The 23,910-nt window shown below is 40.0% G+C and overlaps 1 protein-coding gene across 1 annotated transcript in view; it reads left to right on the forward strand.

The window, feature by feature from the left end:
• The window catches only part of Usp37 (ubiquitin specific peptidase 37), a 69,612-nt gene extending 45,750 nt beyond the window's left edge, over window positions 1–23,862 (forward strand). The window contains exons 19-26 of the mRNA XM_051154097.1: window positions 3,539–3,680; window positions 5,279–5,534; window positions 6,530–6,696; window positions 9,602–9,662; window positions 14,291–14,406; window positions 17,041–17,110; window positions 19,226–19,364; window positions 19,873–23,862. Coding sequence (XP_051010054.1) covers window positions 3,539–3,680; window positions 5,279–5,534; window positions 6,530–6,696; window positions 9,602–9,662; window positions 14,291–14,406; window positions 17,041–17,110; window positions 19,226–19,364; window positions 19,873–19,960 — 1,039 coding nt within the window. The 3' untranslated portion in view covers window positions 19,961–23,862. The remainder of the gene's footprint in view (window positions 1–3,538; window positions 3,681–5,278; window positions 5,535–6,529; window positions 6,697–9,601; window positions 9,663–14,290; window positions 14,407–17,040; window positions 17,111–19,225; window positions 19,365–19,872) is intronic.
• Window positions 23,863–23,910: the final 48 nt, after the last annotated feature.

Below are 23,910 nucleotides of genomic sequence, written 5' to 3' on the forward strand. Positions count from 1 at the left end.
CCTGTTCTGCAGGTGCTCTATGTTTTTTTAAAAGATAAATTGTACTTCCTCCAAGAGTTCACTGAAAATTCTGATTGGACCTTTTTTCCCCCTAAAAATTTTATATCCCAAACTAATCTTAGGAAAGTTTTACCCTTTAAACGTTTATATGGGGCTCGTGTAACCATAGAATGATATTTAGAAACTGCTGTTTTCTTCCTGTGTGTAGTTATTTTTCAGTGAAATAAAACCAGATAACATAGCTAGAAATCTGAGGTGGTCCCAATGTGAATACACTTGCCTGTCCTCCAGATATGAATGAGCAATACTACTCGGCTGCTTTAGAAAGTAAGCAAGTGATGCATTTACAGGACAAACAGTTTTTACTGCTACAGCCAAGCTGCCTCTGTAAACATTGTTAGTGCTAATGGACTGCATCTTAGGTACCAGTTCACAGTGGTTGCAAGAAACAGTTTCATTGGCTATCATTGTACCTTGGCAGGCATGGCATCTGTTCTTCAGAGTCTACTGGGATGAGAATTTGAAAGTTGGTTAATAAAAAGTGATTAGCCTGCTGGGTGTGGTGGCACATGCCTTTAATCCCAGCACTCAGGAGGCAGAGGCTAGACTGAATCCAGGATAGCCAAGGCTAATACAGAAAGACCCTGTCTCAAAAAACAAAAACAAAAAAGTGATTAATATATTATAAGACCCATCGTGCAGATCAAATTTAACAGAGGCTCGGGCTGGAGAGATGGCTCAGAGGTTAAGAGCACTGCTTGCTCTTCCAAAGGTCCTGAGTTCAATTCCCAGCAACTACATGGTGGCTCACAACCATCTATAATGAGATCTGATGCCTTCTTCTGGCATGCAAGTATACATGCAGACAGAACACTGTGCACATAATAAATAAATATTTAAAAAGAAAATTTAATAGAGGCTGAGTTCTGAACTCAGTGCATTGGTTCTTCTATGTTTTTTGACCATGGTAAAAACATAGCTAGGTATCACATCCCTTCTACAAAGTATTTACCTGATTAAAAAATATGTTGAGGTTTGCTTGATGAGCATGAAATAAAAAATAAAAAATTAAGAAAGCTAATTGAAACTAGGCATGGTAGCATACATCTATAATCCCAGCCCCTGGGAGGTAAAGGTGGGAGGCTTAGGAATTCAAGACTATTCCCAAGTTTGAGGCCAGCCTTGGGCTATATGAGAATCTGTCCTAAAAAAAATTGGTGGTAGCCTAATTTGGGAATTTCTAAGTTAATACTGAAAACTTTACAAATACACATTCACATATTCAGGCAGAACATCCTGTCTTCATTTGGCTTCTCACATGTGTTCAGTCTTGACACTGGCCACTTGCCGCTTTTCAGATTTTCATATTTTTTTTACTATCAAATAGGAGTTTTATTTTAATTTTCATCAAAGAAAGTTTTTGTTCTTTAATCTCTGTCACTTCCTCCCTTAATGCAGTAGCATCTTATCTGAAAAACAGTCTCACAGAAATGAATTTTAATGCAACTGAAGCTTGCTTTTTAAAGCACTTACCTCTTAAAATTTTAACCATATTGAATGAAAATTTTCTAAAATGTGTTACTGCTAGTCCCTGTCTGTCCCTGTATCTGTCTGTCAGTCTCTCTCTCTCTCTCTCTCTCTCTCTCTCTCTCTCTCTCTCTCTCTCTCTCTCTCTCCCCCCCCCCCCCCCCCCTCCTTTTCTCCAGGGTTTCCCATTGTAGCCCTGTTTATCCTAGAACTCACTCTGTAGACCAGGCTGGCTTAGAACTCAGAGCTTCATATAGTTGCCTCCTAAGTGCTGACATTGAAGGCCTGCTCTACCATACCGAGCATGTTATGCTATTTTTTGCACCTTGAGACAGTAACTTTTTTTGTTGTTGTTGTTTTTCGAGACAGGGTTTCTCTGTGTAGCCTTGGCTGCCCTGGACCCACTTTGTAGACCAGGCTGGCCTCAACTCACAGCAATCCACCTGCCTCTGCCTCCCGAGTGCTGGGATTATAGATGTGCGCCACCACGCCTGGCTGAGACAGTAACTTTTTTTCTCAATAATTTAGAATTTGCATTATGGGGCTAGAAAGATGGCTGGGTGGTTATAAGTTCTTGCTGCTCTTCTAGAGCATTGAAATTCAGAGCCCAGCGCCCATGTCAGAGCTTACATCCTAGCTCCAGGGGTTTCCATTCCCTTCTCCAGGACTGGACACTTCCACACATGTAGTATACCCAGACATGTGGCATACCGACACATGGACATACATGTATATATTTACAAAATATTTTTTAGAATAGAAAAGTGAATCCACATTCTTTTTGGGTTTTCAAGACAGGGGTTCTCTGTGTAGTTTTGGCTATTATAGACCAGGCTGGCCTCAAACTCACAGCGATCCACCTGCCTCTGGGATTAAAGGCGTGTGCCACCATGTCCAGCATATGAATCCACATTCTAAGGATCTGTACTACACTGAGTTTTGTTTATTTGTAGTTTTGTCTTTGATTTTCAGATAAAATCTTGCTGTATAATCCAAATTGGCCTCAAATCTGTAGTTTTATTGCTTCAGCCTCCCTAGTGCCACCAATACAAATGCTCACTACAGTGCCCAATGTCACTGATTTTGAAGATGGTACTATTTGCCTTTACATTAAACAACTTTTAGTTGGCACCCCCACCCCCACCCCTTTTTTTTTCTAGTTATCGTTCATTTCATAGCTTTCATTTCTTAGGAAATTGCCACAGTATTGAAATACATCATGTCAGGGAGTGGGTGGTAGGACAGCCATTAATCTCAGCACCAAAGGTAGGTGATAACTGTGAGTTGGACTTCAGTGAGTACAGACTTCAGTTCCAGGACAGCCAAGGGTGCACAAAGAAACTCTGTCTCAAAAAAGGGAGTGAGGGAATACATCATGTATGTCCTATTATTATGTGGGATTTAGAACTACCTTCCTCAGAAGCCTTTCATTTTCTTATTTTGGAATTTCTGTTCTGGAAGGTAGAGAGTCACCAGAAGTCTGTCCTCAAAATAATAAAATACAGATCATAATTTAAAAGATAGAAAATTGGTCCTCGTGTACATTGTCAAAAATATTAATTTATAGCTAGGTGTGGTGGTAGATGCATGCATTTGATCCCAGCACTTGGGAGGCATGAGTGGGCAGATCTCTGTGAGCTCTGGGGCAGGCCTACATACATAATTTCCAGGACAGCCAGGCCTTAAAAAAAGAAATTACTGATTAGTTGCTATACTTTAATGGACTCGATGGAATACTTACTTTATAAAGAGGGCAACAAACTACATTTGGAATTGGTCATTAAAAGAAAAAGGCACAAAGTTTATGGGTGATATACAGTAACATAGGCATTTTCAAACCATGGCTTTTTAGGAGAGTGTCAAAGGTGAATACTTAAATATACTTCTTTAGATTCATCTTCTTTTGTTAAATAATTTTTATAATAGAAAAGCTTTCTTTTGGTGTTTATATATCAAAAACAAAAAGACATCTGTTTATTAGGCCTTTTTTTTTTTTTTTAATAAACTACAGGAAATTTACCTTCAAACCCAAGAGCTCCTTGACTTCATGCCTTGATTCTGACAGTGAGGATGAACTTAAACGGTCTGTGGCCCTCAGCCACAGACTTTGTGATATGCCAGGCAATGGACAGCAGCAGGAAGATGTGGAAAAGGTAAGTGATGGCTCTTTAGCACGTCTGACAGCGTTCTGTTCAGCTAACTACCCAAACAAATGCCACAGCAAACTAAAGAAATTCACAAGATAGATGTCAAACGTAATGCTTCTGTTTCAGACAGTAGCTTTAAAGAGTGTTGTCTAGCTGCAATAACAACAAAACAAAAAGCAAGTCTTGTCTGAGAATAATGGTGCATGCTTATCCCAGACAGAGGAGACTAAGGCAGAATTCCAGGTTCAAAGCCTGCCTGATCTGCATAGTAAGACACTGTCTCCAAAAATAGTCTGTTTAAAGAAATTAATGTTACTGGGGATTTGGCAAGTGATGAAGTGACCTAGAACTTGGTGTGAGGTTCTGGATTCAATCCCCAGTTCCTCATAAAAGGGCCAGGTGACACCAGACACTCAGAACTACTTGCACATTCTAAGTTTCATCTCTTCGCTTGTTTTGATAGCTGTTGTTTATAGGAGAAAATCATAGTATTTTTTTGTCAACTGAACAGCTAGGTAATCTAATTTGTTGAATCATAGTCATGAAGACACAGCTATTTACAGTCCTTAGTAATTAGTATTTCAAAAAAGTAAGCTTTTCCAGGCATTTACATCATTCTGTAGAATTATAGTAGTTACTTGTGTTCTGAGTTGCCCCATCTTACAATAGAGCTGAAGGAAGTTTGTGGTTGCTTCCCCTGAATATTAAAAGAAAGCTAAGAATTCTCCTAGAATAAAAGTTACTCAGGAAATATATTTTTATTATTTACATAATATTGTATAGCTTTTATTTTTCTCATTTAAGACTAGACCGTATTGCTAGGTGATGTATGCCTTTAGTCCCAGTACTCAGGAGGTAGAAGCAGGTGGATATCTGTGAATCTGGTTCATATAGTAAGTTCCAGGCCAGTCGGGGCTATATCATCAGACTCTGCCTCAATTTAAAAGAAAAAAAGGGCCAACCAGCATTTAAAATTGATTATTCAGAGCAATGAGCAGAATGTTTACAGTATAATTCATGTATATCTGGACCAAAATACTTAATAGTTAATATCTCTGACTCATCTTTTTGTTTTGTTTTTTGAGACAGGTTCTCATGTTATAGCCTAGGCTGGCCTAGAACTTACAACGATTTTCTTGCCTCTGCCTCCTTAGTGCTAGGATTATGGATGTGCACCACCATACTCAGTTGACTTACTGCCTTGAGTAACTTTATTTGAGCAGTGTTTTATCTTCCAATTTTCTATAACGCGTATACTTTGCACATGTCATAATCAAGAAAAACTGTTGGGTTTGAAGCTGTAGCTCAGTTGGTAAGGTGCTTGCGTAGCATACATAAAGCTTTGGGTGTGAGCACCTGCACCACATAAGCCAAGCATGGTGGCACACAAATTCAATTCTACACTCAAATTGCTCTCAAAAGCCAGAAGAAAGCCAGACTTGAAAATTGAGAATTGAACTTGATCTTATGCAAGAGCATATGAACTCGTGAGTGCTGACCCATCTTTCCAGCCTCCAAGTTCTAGAGTATATTAGAGATAAAGTTCAACATTAGCTATGTTAACAGACACTTTGGCTTCTTGTAAAAGTAATTCTGTTCTTCAGGATTTGAAATTGGGCAGAATAGAGCCTGGGAAGTCCGAACTGGAGAACTCAGGGTTTGACAGAATGAGTGACGAAGAGGTGCTGGCAGCTGTGTTAGAGATAAGTAGGAGAGAAGCTTCGCCGCTGTTCAGTCATGAAGATGATGATAAGCCAACCAGCAGCCCGGACACTGGATTTGCAGAAGATGATATTCAAGAAATGCCTGATAATGCAGATGCTATGGAGATACAGAAACCCAAAACAGTCACTGAGCCAGGTAGATTTCATCAAGATAAGCATCTGTTACACAAAACATGTTGTTTCAGAGCCTTTACTGACATGTAGCTTCTAAATAATCCAAGCCCTCCTGTTTGGAAAGGGAAGTCTTAGTGGGATAATCACAAAATTATTTTCTAGATTTGTGGAGTCCGAACCTCTTCAATTTTGAATGATTTTATATACAAATAAAATAATAATTAGTGTATCCTTAGTATAACAAGAAACAAAAAGCTGATGGGGTTCTTATGAAGTATTTATTTCCTCTTAGTGTAAATATCCTTTATGTATTCCCCTATTCTTATCAATCACTGTTTACTAAGTATCACTTGTTCGTTAATTCTTTGTTCTGAGAGCCATTGCTTTGGTCAGTCCTTCTAACTCAAGGACATTCTCCCCTACCCTGGAATATTTGACAGTGTCTTTCATTTCTGATTCTTACAAGTAGAGAGAACTGGACTATTTCTGGCATGAGCACTTCCATTTCTATAGATGAAAGGGATCTTTAATTCATGTCAAGTGACTCAGTTAAAGCTTCTATCTGGGGTAGAGTATGGAGATCCTGCTAAAATTTACAGCATATACAACTCTCCATTTCCCACTCCCCAAAGGAAGTGCACCCCCACTCAAATTATTAATGGTGCTGAGGCTGAGAAACCCTGATGTAGATGTGGTAAGATGAAATTATTGGTCCCAAAAAGTTCTAAGGACTGGGAATGTAGCTTGTTTAGTAGCAGGCAAACCTACTGTGCATGAAACCCAACATACCAAAAAACCAAGCATGAAGAGGCATACCAATAATCCCAGCAGGGAGACAGAGGTAGGAAGTCAAAGTCAGGTCATCCTCCACTACATAGCAGGTTCTAGGCTCTCCTGAACTCATTAGACCCTAAACCTAGTGTTAATGAGGTCAGTATGAATTATCCTCTCAACAGTAGGTGTCACTAGAATCTACAAATTCCAAGGTTTTTCCAAAATAATGTTCTGCTTCTTCAGATCCTACTAGTTTTACTGAGATAACAAAAGACTGTGATGAGAATAAAGAAAACAAAACTCCAGAAGGCTCTCAGGGAGAGGTGGATTGGCTCCAGCAATATGACATGGAGCGGGAAAGAGAAGAGCAGGAGCTTCAACAAGCACTGGCCCAGAGCCTTCAAGAACAAGTAAGACTTTCTGTTGCTGTTTTCTCCATGCTTCCCAAAAATCAGATCACAATAATAACCAATGTGTTAAGCATTACTGTCTCAGCATTGCTCCTTGGTGTTTATGTACAGTTAATTATTGAAAAACAAAGTTGTTTGGGCTTGCTTTGGATTTAAACAGTTTAATTAGTAGATTTCTTTTTAATTATTAAAATATTACTAGTCATGTTATGCTGTAGGATGTTAAAGATTGTTCCCTATTAGCTTTATTCTGTAAGCTGTTAGCAAGTCCCTCACCATGATTTTATGAGTGATAGATTATTGCTTGGTTATTTTCTGGTTATGAGCCTAGTTTTAATGGCTGATTTATTTTTCCATCCCTGGTTATATTCTAACAATATGTCCTTAACTATAGATTATTTGACCCAAAAAAATCTAAAATATAACTATTTTTAAATTTTATTAACAGAACATTTATTAGTTCATTATGTAGCAAGTCTCTACACAAGTGTTTGTTGTGCTAGTATCAAACACAAGCATTGCAATGGCCTACTTTCGGCTGGAGCTCTAGTTCCCAATTATTACTTTAAAGATTTATTTTATGTGTATGCATGTTTTGTCTGCATGCATATATGTGAACATATGACTGGACCCACGGAGGCAGAAGGCATCAGGTCCTCTGGAATGGGAATTACAGGTAGTTGTGAGCCAACATGGATGCTGGGAATTGAAGCTGTATCTCTGCAACAGCAGAAAGTGCTCTTGACCACTGAGCCGCCTTCTCTCTGAGCCCCCAATCTTTACTTCTTTATGGTAGTTGATTTGATATGTTGCATCATCTAAGATACTTAACTCATAGGTGCTTCCCCCACCCACTCACCCACGGTTGTCTGATCTAAGATAATCCAAATCATGCTAGTGAAGATTTCATGGGACTAGAGATGTAGATCACTGGTAGAACACTGGCCTGGTGTTATGCATGGTGATTTGTTCAGTCTCTAGCATTGAAAAACAAGCAAAGCCTGGCACAGTGGTGCGCACATGTGATCCCAGCACTCTGTGAGTTCGAGGACAGCCTAGTCTACAAAATGAGTGCAGAATGGCTACATAGAGAAACCTGTCTCAGAAAATGAGAGAGGCTAAGAAAATCAGTAGACCAATATTTTGTCTGTATGTTTGTTTTGCTTTGTTTTTTAAGAGCTGTCCTGGAACTAGCTCTGTAGACCAGGCTGCCTTCTAACTCAGAGAGTTCTGCCTGCTTCTGCCTCTCAAGTGCTGGTATTAAAGGTATACACCCCCCTCACCTGGCAGACCAGTGGTTTTCAATCTTGATTGTATTATAAAGTTACTGAGGTCCAAAAAAACATTGATGTCTGAATTGTTCTACCACTTGATAAACTGAAAGGATGGACCTTGGATATGTACTGAGCATCTAGATTTCTTTCTTTTAATCTAGATTTTTTTTTTAAGCTTCCCTGATGATTCTAATGAACAGCTAAGATTGAGTAGTGCTGCTTTAAAATCTCATAACCAGTTCTTCTACCCTTTTATTTATAAACAGTACCACTATGCTTACAGTGTAATAAGATAATGTGTATATGCTGCAGGTGATGGAACCCAGGTCCTTATACTACTAGACAAGTGTTACTACTGAACTTCATCCCCAATCAATAAAAGCACTTACGCATATATATTTTTTAAAGATTTATTTATTATGTATACAATGCTCTGCCTACATGCCATAAGAGTACATTAGATCACATAATATAGATGGTTCTGAGCCACCATGTGGTTGTGGAAATTAAACTCAGGACCTCTGGAAGAGCAGCCAACATTTTAACCTCTGAGCCATCTCCCCAGCCCCACTTAAACATGTTTTTAATTACTTTTTTCTGTTTTTGTTTGTTTGTTTGTTTGTTTGTTTTGTTTGAGACAGGGTTTCTCTGTGTAGTCCTGGCCGTCCTGCAACTAACTCTGTAGACCAGACTGGCCTTAAACTCAGAGATTCACCTACCTGGGTCTCCCAAGTGCTGGGATTAAAGGTGTGTGCCACTAGCCGGACATGTTGGTGCACGCCTTTAATCCCAGCACTCAGGGGGCCAAGGGGAGCCAGAGGCAGGCCGATCTCTGTGAGTTGGAAGCCAGTCTGGGCTACAAATGCAGTCCAGGACAGCCAAGGCTACACAAAGAAACCCTGCCTCTTAAAAAAAAGAAGAAAAAGGTTAGTGCCAGCACTACTCAGCTTATTTACATTTTTTCTAAGAGTACTTTTGATATTTCAGAAAAATGACAATCAAGGGCCTTCATTTAGTATTGCTACAAAACATCTCTTGTGAATCTGGTTTCTTTAGTAGAATAAAGTAAAAATAGATGATTCAATAGCTTGTGGAAACATTGTTCATTCTCCTGTCACATACAGGTTGTGGGTATCTTCTAGATAGGAGTGGTTCATCATCCTCTCAGGAGAGCCAGTTTTGTGCTATTCTGTGTATAGTTAGTTATTGAAAAAAGGAAACTGTACTCTTCGTAGGTTGCTTGAAATTGGTAGTGTAGGAGTGTTTACATCTACATCATAGAAAGTGTAAATGCTAAGTCTAGGAAAAAGAAAGTAAGGAGTTTGCTAGGTATGGATTATGTGCCAAGTATTTTATACATTAAAAAGAAATTCCATCATACAGTCACACTGAATGACTTTGGGTTGGCAAGCTAATATTACTGATGAGGAGATAGAGTGTGTTAGCCCCAGTGTTATGTTTTAGGAGTACAGTACTGAAAAGACAAGCTTCTGTTCTACAGTCCTCCTAGACTGTGGTCCATGCTCTAGAGAAGGCGTGGTCAGCACGTGTTTGCAGAGTAGCTAGTCCTCCCTGAACCAGCTGGGTCTCAGTGCCTCTTCACACCTTAGTTTCTGTTCCTATCTCTTTAGGAGGCTTGGGAACAAAAAGAAGATGATGACATCAAAAGGGCCACAGAGCTCAGTCTTCAAGGTATGGGGAGTATTTCACTATAATTTTAATGGAAAATATATTAATACATAAAAGAACATTTTAAACTTTTTTTTTTTTAAACAAAGTGTCATTTAGCCTAAGCTGTCTTTGGAACACTCTGTAGCCAAGGATGGCCTTGATCCTACTAAGTGCAGGGATCACATGCAAGGCCTTATATGTGTGTTCTAAGCAGACATTCTGCCAGTTGAGCTAAATCCCCAGCCCTAAAGTGGTTTTCTATTTTGTTTAATTTTTTTTTAAGTGTAGTAACAAATTTGAATACCTCCTAGGTAGAGGAAGAACCTTAGAAGTTACTTATATATGTCTGTTTCCTTCTCAGAGAAAATCACTGTAGTAATATTTTTGTTAGCTTTTACGTATATATTCATTTATTATTATTGTTGCTGTTGTTGTTATTGGGGCTGGAGAGATAGTTCAGTCATTAAGGGAACTGGTTGCCATTCCAGAGGTCCCAGGTTTGATTTCCAGCACCCATATAATGTCTTTTTGTTTTTTTGTTTTTTGTTTTTTGTTTTTTTTTTTTCAAGACAGGGTTTCTCTGTGTGGCATTGGCTGCCTGGACTCAAATTGTAGACCAGGCTGGGTGTTTCTGGTTTTTTTGATGTGCTGTCTGGAAAGCTTCTCCAGCCTTACCCAATTCCAGACTTTGGAGTTTCTATCATCTCTGTTCACTTGTCAAGAGATGTTTTGTTTTATGGCTGTTCTTTTATGCCTCATATTTGTTTGTTTCACTGGAGTGATTTCTAAACTATGAGGCCATAAATACAGTTAATTGGCTTAGTGTTTTCTCCCCTGAGTAGATTGTTTCCTTTAGCTTGCTCTATCTGGTTTGTTTGGTCTGTATAGTCCTTGTTAAAACTTTGTTTCATGCATCCACTAAGCCTTACTGTTATTTCATAATTAAGACTAGGGGGCTAAAGTGATAGTTGTAACCTGTGAACACAGAACAGATCAAATTTAAACCAACTTTGAGTCTTACTCTAACCCAGGCTGACCTTGAATTCACAGCAATCAACTTGCATTCAACCTCCCAAGTCCTGAAATTACAAGGTGTGAGCCACTGTTCCTGCAACTCTTGTTTTTGTGGATATTCAGGTTTCTGAGGAATTTTTAAAATCTTTTACCGTTGTTCTAACTTTTTTTGGTTTTTTGAGACAGGGTTTCTCTGTGTAGCCTTGGCTGTCCTGGACTCGCTTTGTAGACCAGGCTGGCCTCGAAACTCCAGTGATCCGCCTGCCTCTGCCTCCCGAGTGCTGGGATTAAAGGCATGCACCACCACGCCTGGCCTTATTTACAAAATCTTTGTGTAGAACCATTAATGAAGATGACTTGTAAACTGAATTTGTATGTTTGGGGTGAAATTTAAGAACTAAAGTTGAATTTCCATCTTTATGTTATTTTATTTATTTATTTACTTATTTATTTTAATGTATACAATGCTCTGCCTACACACCTGCACACCAGAAGAGGGCATTAGATCACATTATAGATAGTTGTGAGCCACCATGTGGTTACTGAAAATTGAACTAGGGACCTCTGGAAAAGCAGTCAGTGCACTTAACCTCTGAGCCATCTCTCCTGCCCCCCCTTTTTTGTTTGTTTGTTTTGTTTTGTTTTTCAAGACAGGGTTTCTCTGTGTGGCCCTGGCCATCCTGGACTAGTTTTGTAGACTAGGCTGGCCTTGAACTCAAAATGCTATGCCTGCCTCTGCCTCCCAAGTGCTGGGATTAAAGGCATGTGCCACCACACCCAGCTCCTTTTGTTATATTTCAAGAACTTATTTCATATTTTTTTTAAAGGTTATTGGCTTTTCTGTGGCCTCTTTTTGTTTTCTTTTTGAAGTAGGGTCTCTTTATGTAACCCTGACTAGCCTGGAATTCTGTATGTAGATCAGGTTGGCCTTGAACTCAGAGAAGTTTGTCTGCCTCTGCCTTCTGAGTGCTACAGTTAGAGGCCTACCTAGTTTGGCCTCTTTTGGGGGTGAGGGAAGCAGTGCAGGAAGTGAACTTGGATTCGCTGTATAATTATGTATTTTTTTCGGTTTATTAATTTCTTATGGTTAGATAACCTTTTTGTTTCTTTGTTTTCCTAGACAGGGTTTCTCTGTGTAGCCTGTCCTGGAACTCACTCTATAGACCAGGCTGGGCTCAAACTCACAGAGATCCTCTTGCTTCTGCCTCCCAAGTGCAGGGATTGCAGGTGTGCACCACACCACCCCTGCTACATTTTTTTTTTTTAAGTGTATGAGTGTTTTGCCTACATATATGTGCATAAGTATGTATGTGCCTATGGAGGTTAAAGAACTGGAGCTGGAGTTATTGACTATTGTGAGTTGTCATGTGGGTGCTGGAAACTGAACCTGGATCCTCTTAATGTCTAAAATACCTTTATTGTGTCAGTATATTCCAAAGAAAAGTCTGGGCCTGCTTGCTCTACAAGCATGAGAACCTGAGTTCAATCTCCAGCACCCACTTAAAAAGTCAGGTATGATGATATGTACTTGTTTACTATAATATTCTCTGTAATTCTTTGAAAATTGCATACGTGCATACAGTGTATTTCAGTCATATTCATACCCCAGCCCTCCCCCTTATTTCTCCCAGATCTATCCCCATGACCCTAAAGCCCCCCACCAACTTCATGTTTTCTATATAGCCAATCACGTTTTTTAAAGTTTTTTGAGATAGGAATTCTCAGTGTATAGCCCTGGCTGTCCTGGAATCACTCTGTAGACCTCAAACTCACAGAGATCCTCCTGCCTCTGCTAGGATTACAGACATGCATGGCTGAGAGCTCACATCTTAATCCACAACTATGAGCCAGAACGGGCAACACACTGGGGAATGGTACCTCAAAATCTGCCCCGTGATGCACCTCCTCCAACAAGACCATACCCACCTCCTAATCCTTTCCAAACTAGTAGTTCCACCAAACAGAGACCAAGTGTTTAAACATATGAGCCTATGGTTGTCATTCTCATTCAAACCAACACACCACTCCATGCTATACTGTTGATTGCCTTGATCTTGGCCAAGCAATTATAGCTTCTGTGAGTTCATAAGTAGAGTAGCCTGGCATGTTTAAAGATACTGTTTCACTCCAGTCTTAACCTCTGGGGTCTTAGTCTTGCCATCCCTTCTTCTCTGTGGTCCCTGAGCCTTAGGTGCAGGTAGTGTAGTATAGATGTCCCATTTGCGGCTGGATACATAAAAATGTCTCTGGGGCTGGGCACAGTGGCACATGCTTGTAGTCCCAGCACTCGGGAGGCAGAGGCAGACAGATCTCTTGAGTTCCAGGCCAACCTGGTCTACAAAACAAGTCCAGGCCAACCAAGGCTACACAGAGAAACCCTGTCTTTAAAAAAAAAAAAGAAGAAGAAGAAGAAAGAAACATCTCTGATGAGGATTGATAACTGTATTAATCAGTAGGCACCCAGATTTAAAAGGCAGTTTGTTATTATGCCCATTTAGCAAAATAATAGTAATAGGTTTACCCCTGGGTCTAAAAGCTCCCCAGGCATTATTTCTTGGTCAGATTTATAGTGCCTAGTATGAGTTTCCTCCTGTGGCCTTAAATCTAGTTTAAGAAGCAGTTGGATTCCACCATAACATTTGTGCCACTATTGCACCCATGGGCATATCTTACCATGACAGTTGCTACTGTAGCTCACATAGCTTCACAACTGGGTAAAACTGTTGATGACTCCTCAGCATCTTCTGGTAAGCTAGGTGAAGGCATACTTATAATCACAGTGTCAGGAAGGTGGAGACACTATCACCAGAGCCCAAGTTCTAGTGAGAGACCTTATCTTTAAAAATCCAGGTAGAAGGCTGGGTGTGGTGGTGCACACTTTTAATCCCAGCACTCAGAGGGCAGAGGCAAGTGGATCGCTGTGAGTTCAAGGCCAGCTTTGTCTACCAAGAGAGTTCCAAGACAGCCAGGGCTGTTACATAGAGAAACATTGTCTTAAAAAAAAAAATCCAGGTAGAGGGGTTGGAAAGATAGCTTAGTAGTTAAGAACACTGCCTGCTCTTGCAGAGAACCCAGGTTCAATTACTAGCACCCACATGGCAGTTCACAATCATATGTAACTAATTCCAGGAGATCCCACCCGATTCTGTCCTCTGAGGGCACCAGGCATGCATGTGGTACACAGATAATACATACAGATAAAACACCCATATACATAAGAATTAATTGGAAAAAATAAAGTAGAAGGCTCCTAAGGAACAAATTATAGATTAACCTCTACCTACACACACATGCAGTCACCTGAACTTTCACAGACAGAAAATAAGAGGAGGGACACTTCTTTCATAGATGGCTGAGTGAACTGGAACCCTGTTGATAGAACATTTTATGTTGTCTTAGGGTGATGAGATGAGTACCTCAAGTACCTGGGTTTTTGGGTTGTTTTGTTTTTGGCCTTTTGAGACATGTTCTAGTTTTATAGTCCAGAATGCCCTCAAACCTGTTATCTTCTTACTTCCCTCTCCCTGGTGTTAGTGTGGATGCCCTCAAGTCTAGCCCCGTCTCCAGCTGTATCCTCCCAGTCATCTTCTGTCTAGTCTAAGAACTTTTACAAGACCCATCTTTCTGTTCTTCAGAGTTTAACAACTCTTTTCTGGATTCCCTGGGCTCAGATGAGGACTCTGGAAATGAGGATGTTTTTGATATGGAGTACACAGAAGCTGAAGCCGAGGAGCTGAAAAGAAATGCTGAGGTATGGTTGGTGAGACTGTCAGTGTGCCTTCTGCTCCCCCTCTTTAGAGACTCTCCCTTCAGTATAGCACAGCTTCTGCCCCTCAGCTGCTGTCAAAGCATCTTCATTTTCTCTTATCTTTTGCTCTTCATTTTTTTTTTTCAGACAAAACAACATCTTGACTGTTTTCTGTTCTTGTTAGATAAGAACATGTATATCCATATAAATGAAGCTATAAACACATCACCATTAGTTCCACCAAGTATGTCTTTACACCTAGGGAAAACTATTAATTCAATTGATTCTGTAATAGTAAACACATTGGTATCTTCCCCTGCCCCCACCTGTTTGTTTGTAACAGTCTCGCTTTGTAGTCCTGGCTGTCCTGTAAGTTACTCTGTAGACCAGGCTGGCAGGGAACTCAGAGATCGCCTCTACCTCCTAAGGGATGGGATTAAAGGCATGCTACCAAATCAGCATCGTTCTCTTTGCCTTTTTTTTTTTTTTTTAAAAGATAGATTTATTTATTTATTTATCATATAGTGTTCTGCCTGCATGTACACCTTTAGGCCAGAAGAGGGCACCAGATCACATTATAGATGCCTGTAAGCCACCTTGTGGTTGCTGGGTATTGAACTCATGACCTCTGGAAGAGCAGTCAGTGCTCTTAACAGCTGAGCCGTCTCTCCAGCCCCTCTTTTCTTAAATAATTGTTTTTCCTCCAAAATATTAATTACTTCTGGGAGGCAGAAGCAAATGATCTCTGTGAGTTCAAGACCAGCCTAATGTACAAAAGTGAATTCAAGACAGCCAAGCTTCAAAGAAAAAAAAAAAAATCTCAGGGTAGGGGGCGATGATGTTAAAATATATATATATATATAATGTATGTATGTAGGTATAAAACTTGGGATTCTAAACTATTAATATATTGTCATTCCCATCCTCGTTGTGCTTAAAAATATTATGACCTAAGCAAATTTTTATTCTGCTTGTTAAATACTATTTATTTGTCATAGTGACTCATGTCTATAATCTCATTACTTGGACGGTTGAGGCAAAAAGGGTTCAAGGTCAGTATGGACTACAGAGAAATATCCTGTATCCAAAGGAAAAAAGTTTGCTTGTTGTTTTAAGTTCTATTGTTTTGTTTTTTAAACTTTATTTTGTGGCTGGGTGTGGTGGCATACGCCTTTAATCCCAGCACTAGGGAGGCAGAGGCAGATGGATACCTGTGAGTTCTAGGCCAGCCTGGTCTACAAAGCAAGTCTAAGACAGCCAGGACTACAAGAGAAACCCTGTCTCAAAAAACAAAAACAAAATTATGAACTTACTAATGGCTTTTGGGGGGGGGGGTTCAAAACAGGGTTTCTCTGTGTCCTGGAACTCACTCTGTAAACCAGGCTGGCCTTGAACTCAGAGGGGTCTGCCTGCTTCCTCCCAACTGCTGGAATTAAAGGCATATGCCACCATCGCCTAGTGCTAATGGTTTTTTATTTACTTATAGCTGTATTCCTTCAGGTTTGACTTTATTGTACAGTCTACAGTGTACTAATTTTACTTTTCATTTTATTAACAATATTTTAATACAGTATTTAAAATATAGAACTCTATCCATAATTATTACAGTAGCACCACAACTTTTTATTCTTTTGTTCAATATGTAATTGAGCATAACTGTTTATGTAGAACTGTAGTTATATGTACATTCATATGGATTTGAAAAACAAGCTAATGAACACAACTTTTCTATAAAGCTGAATAGCATAATTGATCTACCACTAATTTGTCAACTCTTATTGGATATATTCTAACATTATTATAATGCTACAGTGAGTAGTTTAATACATATAAGGTATACTTTTTAAACATTTTCCTTTTTTTATTTTAATTGATTATAATTTATTCAGATAACATCCCAAATGTTGTTCCCTCACTTCTACCTTCCTGTTTCCCCTACACACACACCCTCCCTCTTTCGCCCTCTTCCCCTCCCCTAGGCCTGTGACAGAAGGAGACCTCCTCCCCCACCATATGACCACAGCCTATCAGGTCTCATCCGGGTAGCCTGCTTCCCCTTCCTCTTTGTGTCCACTGGGCCTCTCCACCAAGGGGAAGTGATCAAGTCAGGGACACTAGAGTTCATATCAGAGTCAGTTCCCACTCTCCCCCACAAGCATGGAGAATGGGCTGTCCGTTGCCTAGATCTGAACTGGGGGTCTAGGTTTACTGCATGCATTGTACTTGGTTGGTACAACCGTTTGTGCAGGCCCCCCAAGTATACTTTTTTTTTTTTTTTTTTAATTCTGTGTGTGTACTGTGAAGGCCAGAAGAGGGCCTCAGATTCCGGGGAGCTCAAGTTTTATAGGCAGTTGTGGTGCCTGTGTAGATGCTGGAAACTAAACATAGGTCCTCTGTAAATATAGAATGCTCTTGACTGCTAAGCCATCTCTCTAGTCCCAAGTATATGTCTTTCTTTTAAATTATTTTCTTAGAATAATTTCCTGGAGATATTATTTGTACACTAAGGTTTATAAGCACTTAACCACTGAAACTTGCTACTGACTTACTATACTATTTATATCATTTTTGATTAATAAATTTAAATTCAGTATTTTACTTATATTCATATAAAGTTGTGCCCACTTCTGTTTTCAGACAGGAAATCTTCCTCATTCCTATCGGCTCATCAGTGTTGTCAGTCACATTGGGAGCACCTCTTCCTCAGGTAAATGGACATCATGATTTCAGCAATGTTAGCAACAAATGTTGCCCCTTATGTTATTATTTGCCTGTCTTTGTTGGGTGCAGGTTGAGTACATTAAGAAAAGTTAAAGAGGCTAGAGAGATGGCTCAGCAGTTAAGGGCACTGGCTGCTCTTCCAGAATTTCTGAGTTCAATTCCCAGCAACCACATAGTAGCTCACAACCTTCTATAATGTAATCTGATGCCCTCTTCTGGCATGCAGACATACATACAAATAGAGCGTTCATACACATTAAAGAAATAAATCTTAGCTGGGCATGGTGACACATGCCTTCAATCCCAGCACTCAGGAGGCAAGAGGCAGGCGGATCTCTGAGGTCAAGGCCAGCCTGGTCTGCCAACAGAGTCCAGGACTACAAGAGAAACACTGTTTTGATAAACTAAAATAAATAAATAAATAAATCTTTAAGAAAAAGAAAGAAGCCGGGCGTGGTGGCGCACGCCTTTAATCCCAGCACTCGGAAGGCAGAGGCAGGCGGATCACTGTGAGTTCGAGGCCAGCCTGGTCTACAAAGTGAGTCCAGGACAGCCAAGGCTACACAGAGAAACCCTGTCTCGAAAAACCAAAAAAAAAGAAAGAAAGAAAGAAAGAAAGAAACTTCAGAGGCTATGGTTGCAATTGATAAAGTGCTTGCCTACTAACATACAGGAAGCCCTGGGCTTTGTCCCCACCGCTGTATAAACTAGAAAGTGGAAAACACATCTGTGATCCCAGTATTGATACAGTGGAGGTAGAAGAGTTCTGGGCTACATGAGACCCCATCTATAAAACGATAAGAAAAACTTTAAAATATTCCCTTTTATTAAGCGCTGTCTGTGGACTATGCAAGCTGGCGTGACTGTTTGATTTTCCTACTAATAAATGATGATGAAAAGTCCTCCAAACAAATAAATTTATTAGAATGTTGTCTTGCCCTGGGGAAACGATTCAGTGGATTAAGTACTTGCCTTCCAAGTGTAAAGACTAGAATTTGGATTCCAGTACCACATAAAATTCCAGTGACCCGATTGGAATCCCAGCCTCACTGGATACAGACACAAGGGATCCCCAGGGCAAGCCAGCTAGCCAGATCAGTGTAATGAGCAAGCTCTGGGTTTAATACACATTCCGTCGGGGCTGGAGAGATGGCTTAGAGGTTAAGAACACTGACTGCTCTTCCAGAGGTTCTGAGTTCAAGTCCTAGCAACCACATGGTGGCTCACAAGCATCAACAATGTGATCTGATGCCCTCTTATGTCCTGCAAGTGTACATACAGGCAGAGCACTGTATACATAGTAATAAATCTTTTTTTAAAAAAAATACACCCCATCACAGTCAAGAAAGTGGGAAGTGGGGGTGGAGAGATGGCTCAGTGGTTAAGAGCACTGCCTGCTCTTCAAAAGGACCTGGGTTCAATTCCCAGCACCCATATGGAAACCTACAACTATCTGTAACTCCACAATCTGACACCCTCACACCAACACACATAAATTAAAATTAAATAAAAAATATTTTTTTTAAAAAGTGGAAAGTGATTGCATGCTACACATGCAAAAAATAAAGTAAAAAGTTGTCTCTCTGAATTTGGCACATTTCTGTAATGTACCAAACACTTGAGAAGTAGAAGCAGCATGTTCAAATCAAAACAAACTCAAGGCTTTGTGAACTGTACAAAGTGAGTTCAAGGTTAGCCAAGCTTCCTAACGGGACCCTGTCTCAGTTGGCGAAGAAGCTGAACTGTAACTCTGTTTCAGAGCACACACACAAGAACTATTACTTTTAACTCTCTCTGTACATATTTTTCAAATGAATTTTAGAAAGAAATATTGCTAAGAAGCCAGGCATGGTAGCGCATGCCTTTAATCCCAGCACTTGGGAGGCAGAGGCAGGTGGATTGTTGTGAGTTCAAGGCCAGCCTGGTCTGCAAAGCGACAGCCAAGGCTAACACAGAGAGACCCTGTCTTGAAAAACCAAAAAAGAAAAAAGGAAATACTGCTAAGAATAATGAGGCCATGACTTCTTTTTCTCAAACTTCTGGTAGCAGAGAAAAATGTATGTTTTGGAAAACCTTAACTTTCAGATTTTATCTGTTTCAGGTCATTACATTAGCGATGTATATGACATTAAGAAACAGTCATGGTTCACTTACAATGACCTGGAGGTCTCTAAAATCCAAGAGGCTGCGGTACAGAGTGATCGAGACCGGAGTGGCTATATCTTCTTCTATATGCACAAGTAAGAACTCAGCAGCTGGAAGTGACAGGCTGAAATCCCAGACTCTTCCTTTGGGAATAGAATGCTCCCGTTGCTCTATTTCCTGAAAGTTTTAGAATCTTCTTATCTTTGCTTAGGGCTTATCTCTTGATATTCCTTATTATTCCAGAATGTTTTCTCTGTTCGCATTATCATCTCCCAGGGATATATGGGAATTACACTTAATTCTGTTCTGTGCTAGGACCTAGGACCTATCTTATGAATTTGTCTTCCAGTTCTATCAGTGAGGTCTGATCATGTGAGTGAGAACTGCACAGTATTTTTAACTAAAGCTAACTGCTGGTAATTCCTCATTCTCAGAAGTCAGCTTCCAAGAAGTAAACTGCTAATTTAATGAAATTTAAATGCCAAGTAGAATTATGCAGGTTTTATCAGTATCCATTTCCTAGTTTGGTTTGGTTTCGCTTTTCCCTTGCTGTATTTGCCTCTTCTTGCTGAATTCTGATTTTTGCTTTCTTTGTTTTTTAAGGGAGATCTTTGATGAGTTGCTGGAGACAGAAAAAAACTGTCAGGCACTTAGCGTGGAAGTGGGGAAAGCTGCCCGTCCAGCCTCGTGAGGAGCGAACTCCTGGGCTGGCAACATGAACTGCATTTCTCTTTCACTGCCACCCACTTCACCTTTCTTCTGCCCGAAGAGAATTTAGAATTCTACTTGATGCAGGAGCAACAAACAGCTCAGGGCCAAACCAAAAGACAAAATTCAGTCATGTGCAACGCTCCATGCTGTTTTATGGAAACCTTGGTCTCATCTATAGCTGATTATCCTCTTTCTCTCCTACAAGAGTGACGCTTCCTTTTGTCTTAGGAATACATGTTGTAAATATATATATATGTACATACCCACACACATATATGGAATGGATAGGGCCTTAAAGAGCTAGTATGAGCCACCAGAAGTAGTATACCTGCTCACAATGAATGCCACAGCTGCTTGGAGGAGAAATCAAAGTGTCCAAGCACATTCAACTGAGGAAGGTGTGAAGATGCACATACCATTTGGCTTTTAACTTTTTTTTTTTTTTTGAGTGACTTCACTCAAGTCCAACCTTTCATATGTTTGTTATGAGTAAATTTACTGGAAAGCCAGTTACACTAATAACAGTTTATTTTCCTTGCGAGGCATTTCTGTAGTCCGATTTGAGTTTTGTTTTTCTTTTGATTTTGTAACTTGTGCTGTTTACATGCAGTTTACAAAAAACGGATTGTTGGTGCTTTGGAATGTTATAGTCCTACACTTCCTATTTATTATGCACTTGGCATTTTCTTTCAGAGATGCCTCCACAGTGTGTTCATCATCCTCTTCCATGTTGTGGTGGCAAAGCTAGAAGCTCATATTTACTTCTGTATCATTTTTCTATGGAGCAGACATGACCCCCAATGGATTAAAACCTCAATTATAAAAGGCTCAAAGGCAGTGTGATTCAACAGGGACTCTCTGACATGGAAGGATGCTCATCTCTGCCTCCCAGGCAATGAAAAACAAAAGACATGCCACTGCTTTTTACAGTGCAAACTCTGGACCGCTAAAGCTAAAAGTTAAACACTGTGTTGCAAGGGTGAAGTAGAGGGTAAGAATTAGGAGAATAGCTGTGGGTCATTCCAGGAGCTATCAAAGGTGCACAATACATCTCTTACTTCTAGGTGCTCAGAGATGAGACCAAGTGGCAGTGACTGGCAAGTACTGTGTTAGTCACTTAGCCAACGTAACCTGCCTGATTAAGCAGCTAATGAAACCATACAAAGAATTGTCAGTTCAAGTTAGCAAAATGAAACCTGCATTCGTTTCCTTCCCCATTTCTTTTATTATTAATGGTGCTGTGAGTTCTAAGGTATGAAACCATATCATATTTTCAGGGGGTTTTAAAACCCATTACTGAAGATACAACATCTTCTGTGGAAGATTGTATTGGGAGAGCTCCAGCAGACTCTTGGAACCTTGGTGCGGTCTTAGATAATCACCTCTTCCAGAGGTCTGAGTCGGGCAGGTGTGCCTCAGTGCTTGCTTGGCTACTGATAAACTCCGACTCCTACCATCTACCAGCATACATTATCACAGTGACTGTTCCAAAGGCACAGGTAGGGTATGCAGTAGCTTACTACAGAGAAAAATACTTGTGTTTAAAACTAACTTTAAGTTGTGTTGTTTGACCTCTGCCAGGAGCCTCGTTGTGTTGTTTTGTTTTGTTTTGCTTGAAAGCGACTGGTCATCTCAAGTGCAGTGGTAGGCTTGTGCTTTAGCGTGTTCTCTCCCGTCCTACACTGGAGAGCTTTCAGCTGGTGAAAGGGTAAGAGGTTTGATGTGAGCTCTGCATTATGGCATGGGGGAAGATAGAAATAACACCCTGAGCCTGCTTTGCCTCCTGGGCAGCCACATTTGAGTTGTTTTCATGGCTTATGTGCGTGTTGGCTTAGAAGTACACTGGGCACAGAACCTGATTTGGTTTGACTTCTACATCTTGAACATGACTTGTTAGTTGAAAATAAGTTAGTACTTGCAAATTTAGGACTTGAATTTTACATTCTGTCCATACTATGGCCTTGTCAGCCTTTCCCTGCTCCCTTCATTCCTTTAATTTGCCCACTTGACTCCAAATGGCAATTTCACCTAGACTATATTGATGAGGGTAGTGGTTGTTCTAAGTTGGCTGTGTATATTATAAAATTATTAATAATATATTCCCTTTTTTTTTAACACTGTGATCACAGAATTTGGGGATAGAGCAGCTAATATGCTGGGCTAGGAAGAGACAAATTATTAGATAGGAGCAGAGGGCATCAGTTCCCTTCAGTTGGCATAATAACCTTCCTATGTAAAATGCCAAATGTGTGGTTGCATTACCTTAAATGACTGAGCTGGAATTCTATAGCAATTAGTACTCTATGCAATCTTTTCATCTTAGCCAAGATTTTTTTGGAAGAAGAGAAAATAAATTAGAAAGTTTATTTTGTTTTTCCCCTCGTGTTATGCAGAGTTAAAAAGCTGCTTGTGAACAATATTTATTTTGGTAGCTAAGGCTATCATTTAGGTCTCTGGGGAGGCTGTACCCTTGCTTTGTAGGATAGATGTGTATACACACATACGCTCATAAATTTTGTCCCAGCAGCAGAATCCATGAACTGTTCTGTTTATATTCTGATTCCAAATTGGTTGCTTACTTTCTATGGTTGGGCTTAACCTAAACAGCTCAGTAACAGACACAGCAAGTGTAGATGTATGTACCTTTTAAGATGTAGAACTTATAAATCGGTTAACTCTGGGTGCAAATATTAAGCTACACTTTTATCTTTGTCCTTGACAAAGTATAAAACTCTTAGGAGAAAGCGCTAGTAGTTAAAACCTCAGCAAAGTAACTCTGAATTTTTTCCTTCTACATGGCAGTTGCTGTGGTGTGACCACAGATACATACGCAGATCTCTTAACTAGGTCTGAGTACACGTGAATCTTGTATATATAGGGGCACTTGATGCAAGTTACATAAAAGCGTGTCCACTCCTCTGCCTGCTTTACAGGAACATCTCTCTGCAAAGATGTACAAGAAGAGTTTTCTGGCCTCTAACATCTTTTTAATGCATTACTTATAATTCTGTTTATATTGTCTTATCATCTAGAGAAATATTTTATTGAAATACTTTAGTTTCTTGGCCTTGGGAGTTGTGTGACGGGATTATTCTCTATGTCACCACAGTAAACTCCTTTGTGATTTGCTTTGGTTACTAGATTTGAGGCAGTCTTTCATTTGTATGTGATTAGTAAATTGTTTCTTTTCCACATGTGCTAAGTATCTATGGTTTGGAGGTTTTAATTATAGATGTTCTCGTATGAATAAACAGTTTCGTGACAATGGACTTGAGTTACAGATAATCCTCAGACCTGAGAAAGGTGGAGGAGGGTCTGGGTCAGGATCCAGGTCTATCAAGCTAGATGCAAGAACAAAGGACAGTTGTCAGGTGAGTTGGAATAAGAGTGGGCAAGAGGGAGACCGTCATGGGTGTGCACCTGTCCCCTTGCTGCCTTTCCTCTGCGCATTTCCTCTTGGTGTGGGTTGTTCATGTCTGGGGGAGGGGAACAGAAGTGAGGTGCCTGCACTTTGCTGGCAGCTTTGGCCACATAGTTTGTGAGGTGGCTTTTTTCCTTTGTGTTCAGAGTGACTTCTGGTTCCAATTATTGATGTTTGTGTGGAACGGCACTTTATCTGTGTTTTAGCAGAACTGTTCCTCTGTATCCTTTAAGGTTTTTCCTTGTTTCCTTTTTAAATTATACAGATTTGGGTTGTTTTCAGGGGTGTGTGAGAGACATTAAAGCCTTTATTATTAACCTTATGTTAGTTTGACTTATTTCTTTAAAGGGACATGTTCCTGGAGACACTAAATAGCCAGTTGTTTTAAATGGAAATCACCTTCTATTGGCTTCTGATTGGACTTCATGTAGCAAACCCGTGTTCCTGGTAGTGTTATTTGGGGAGTCTGTGAAGCTTTGCAGAGGCCTCTGGATTAACAGTTGTAAGCC

This window comes from Acomys russatus, chromosome 12, assembly GCF_903995435.1.
Source record: "Acomys russatus chromosome 12, mAcoRus1.1, whole genome shotgun sequence".
NCBI classification, from domain to species: Eukaryota; Metazoa; Chordata; class Mammalia; order Rodentia; family Muridae; genus Acomys; species Acomys russatus.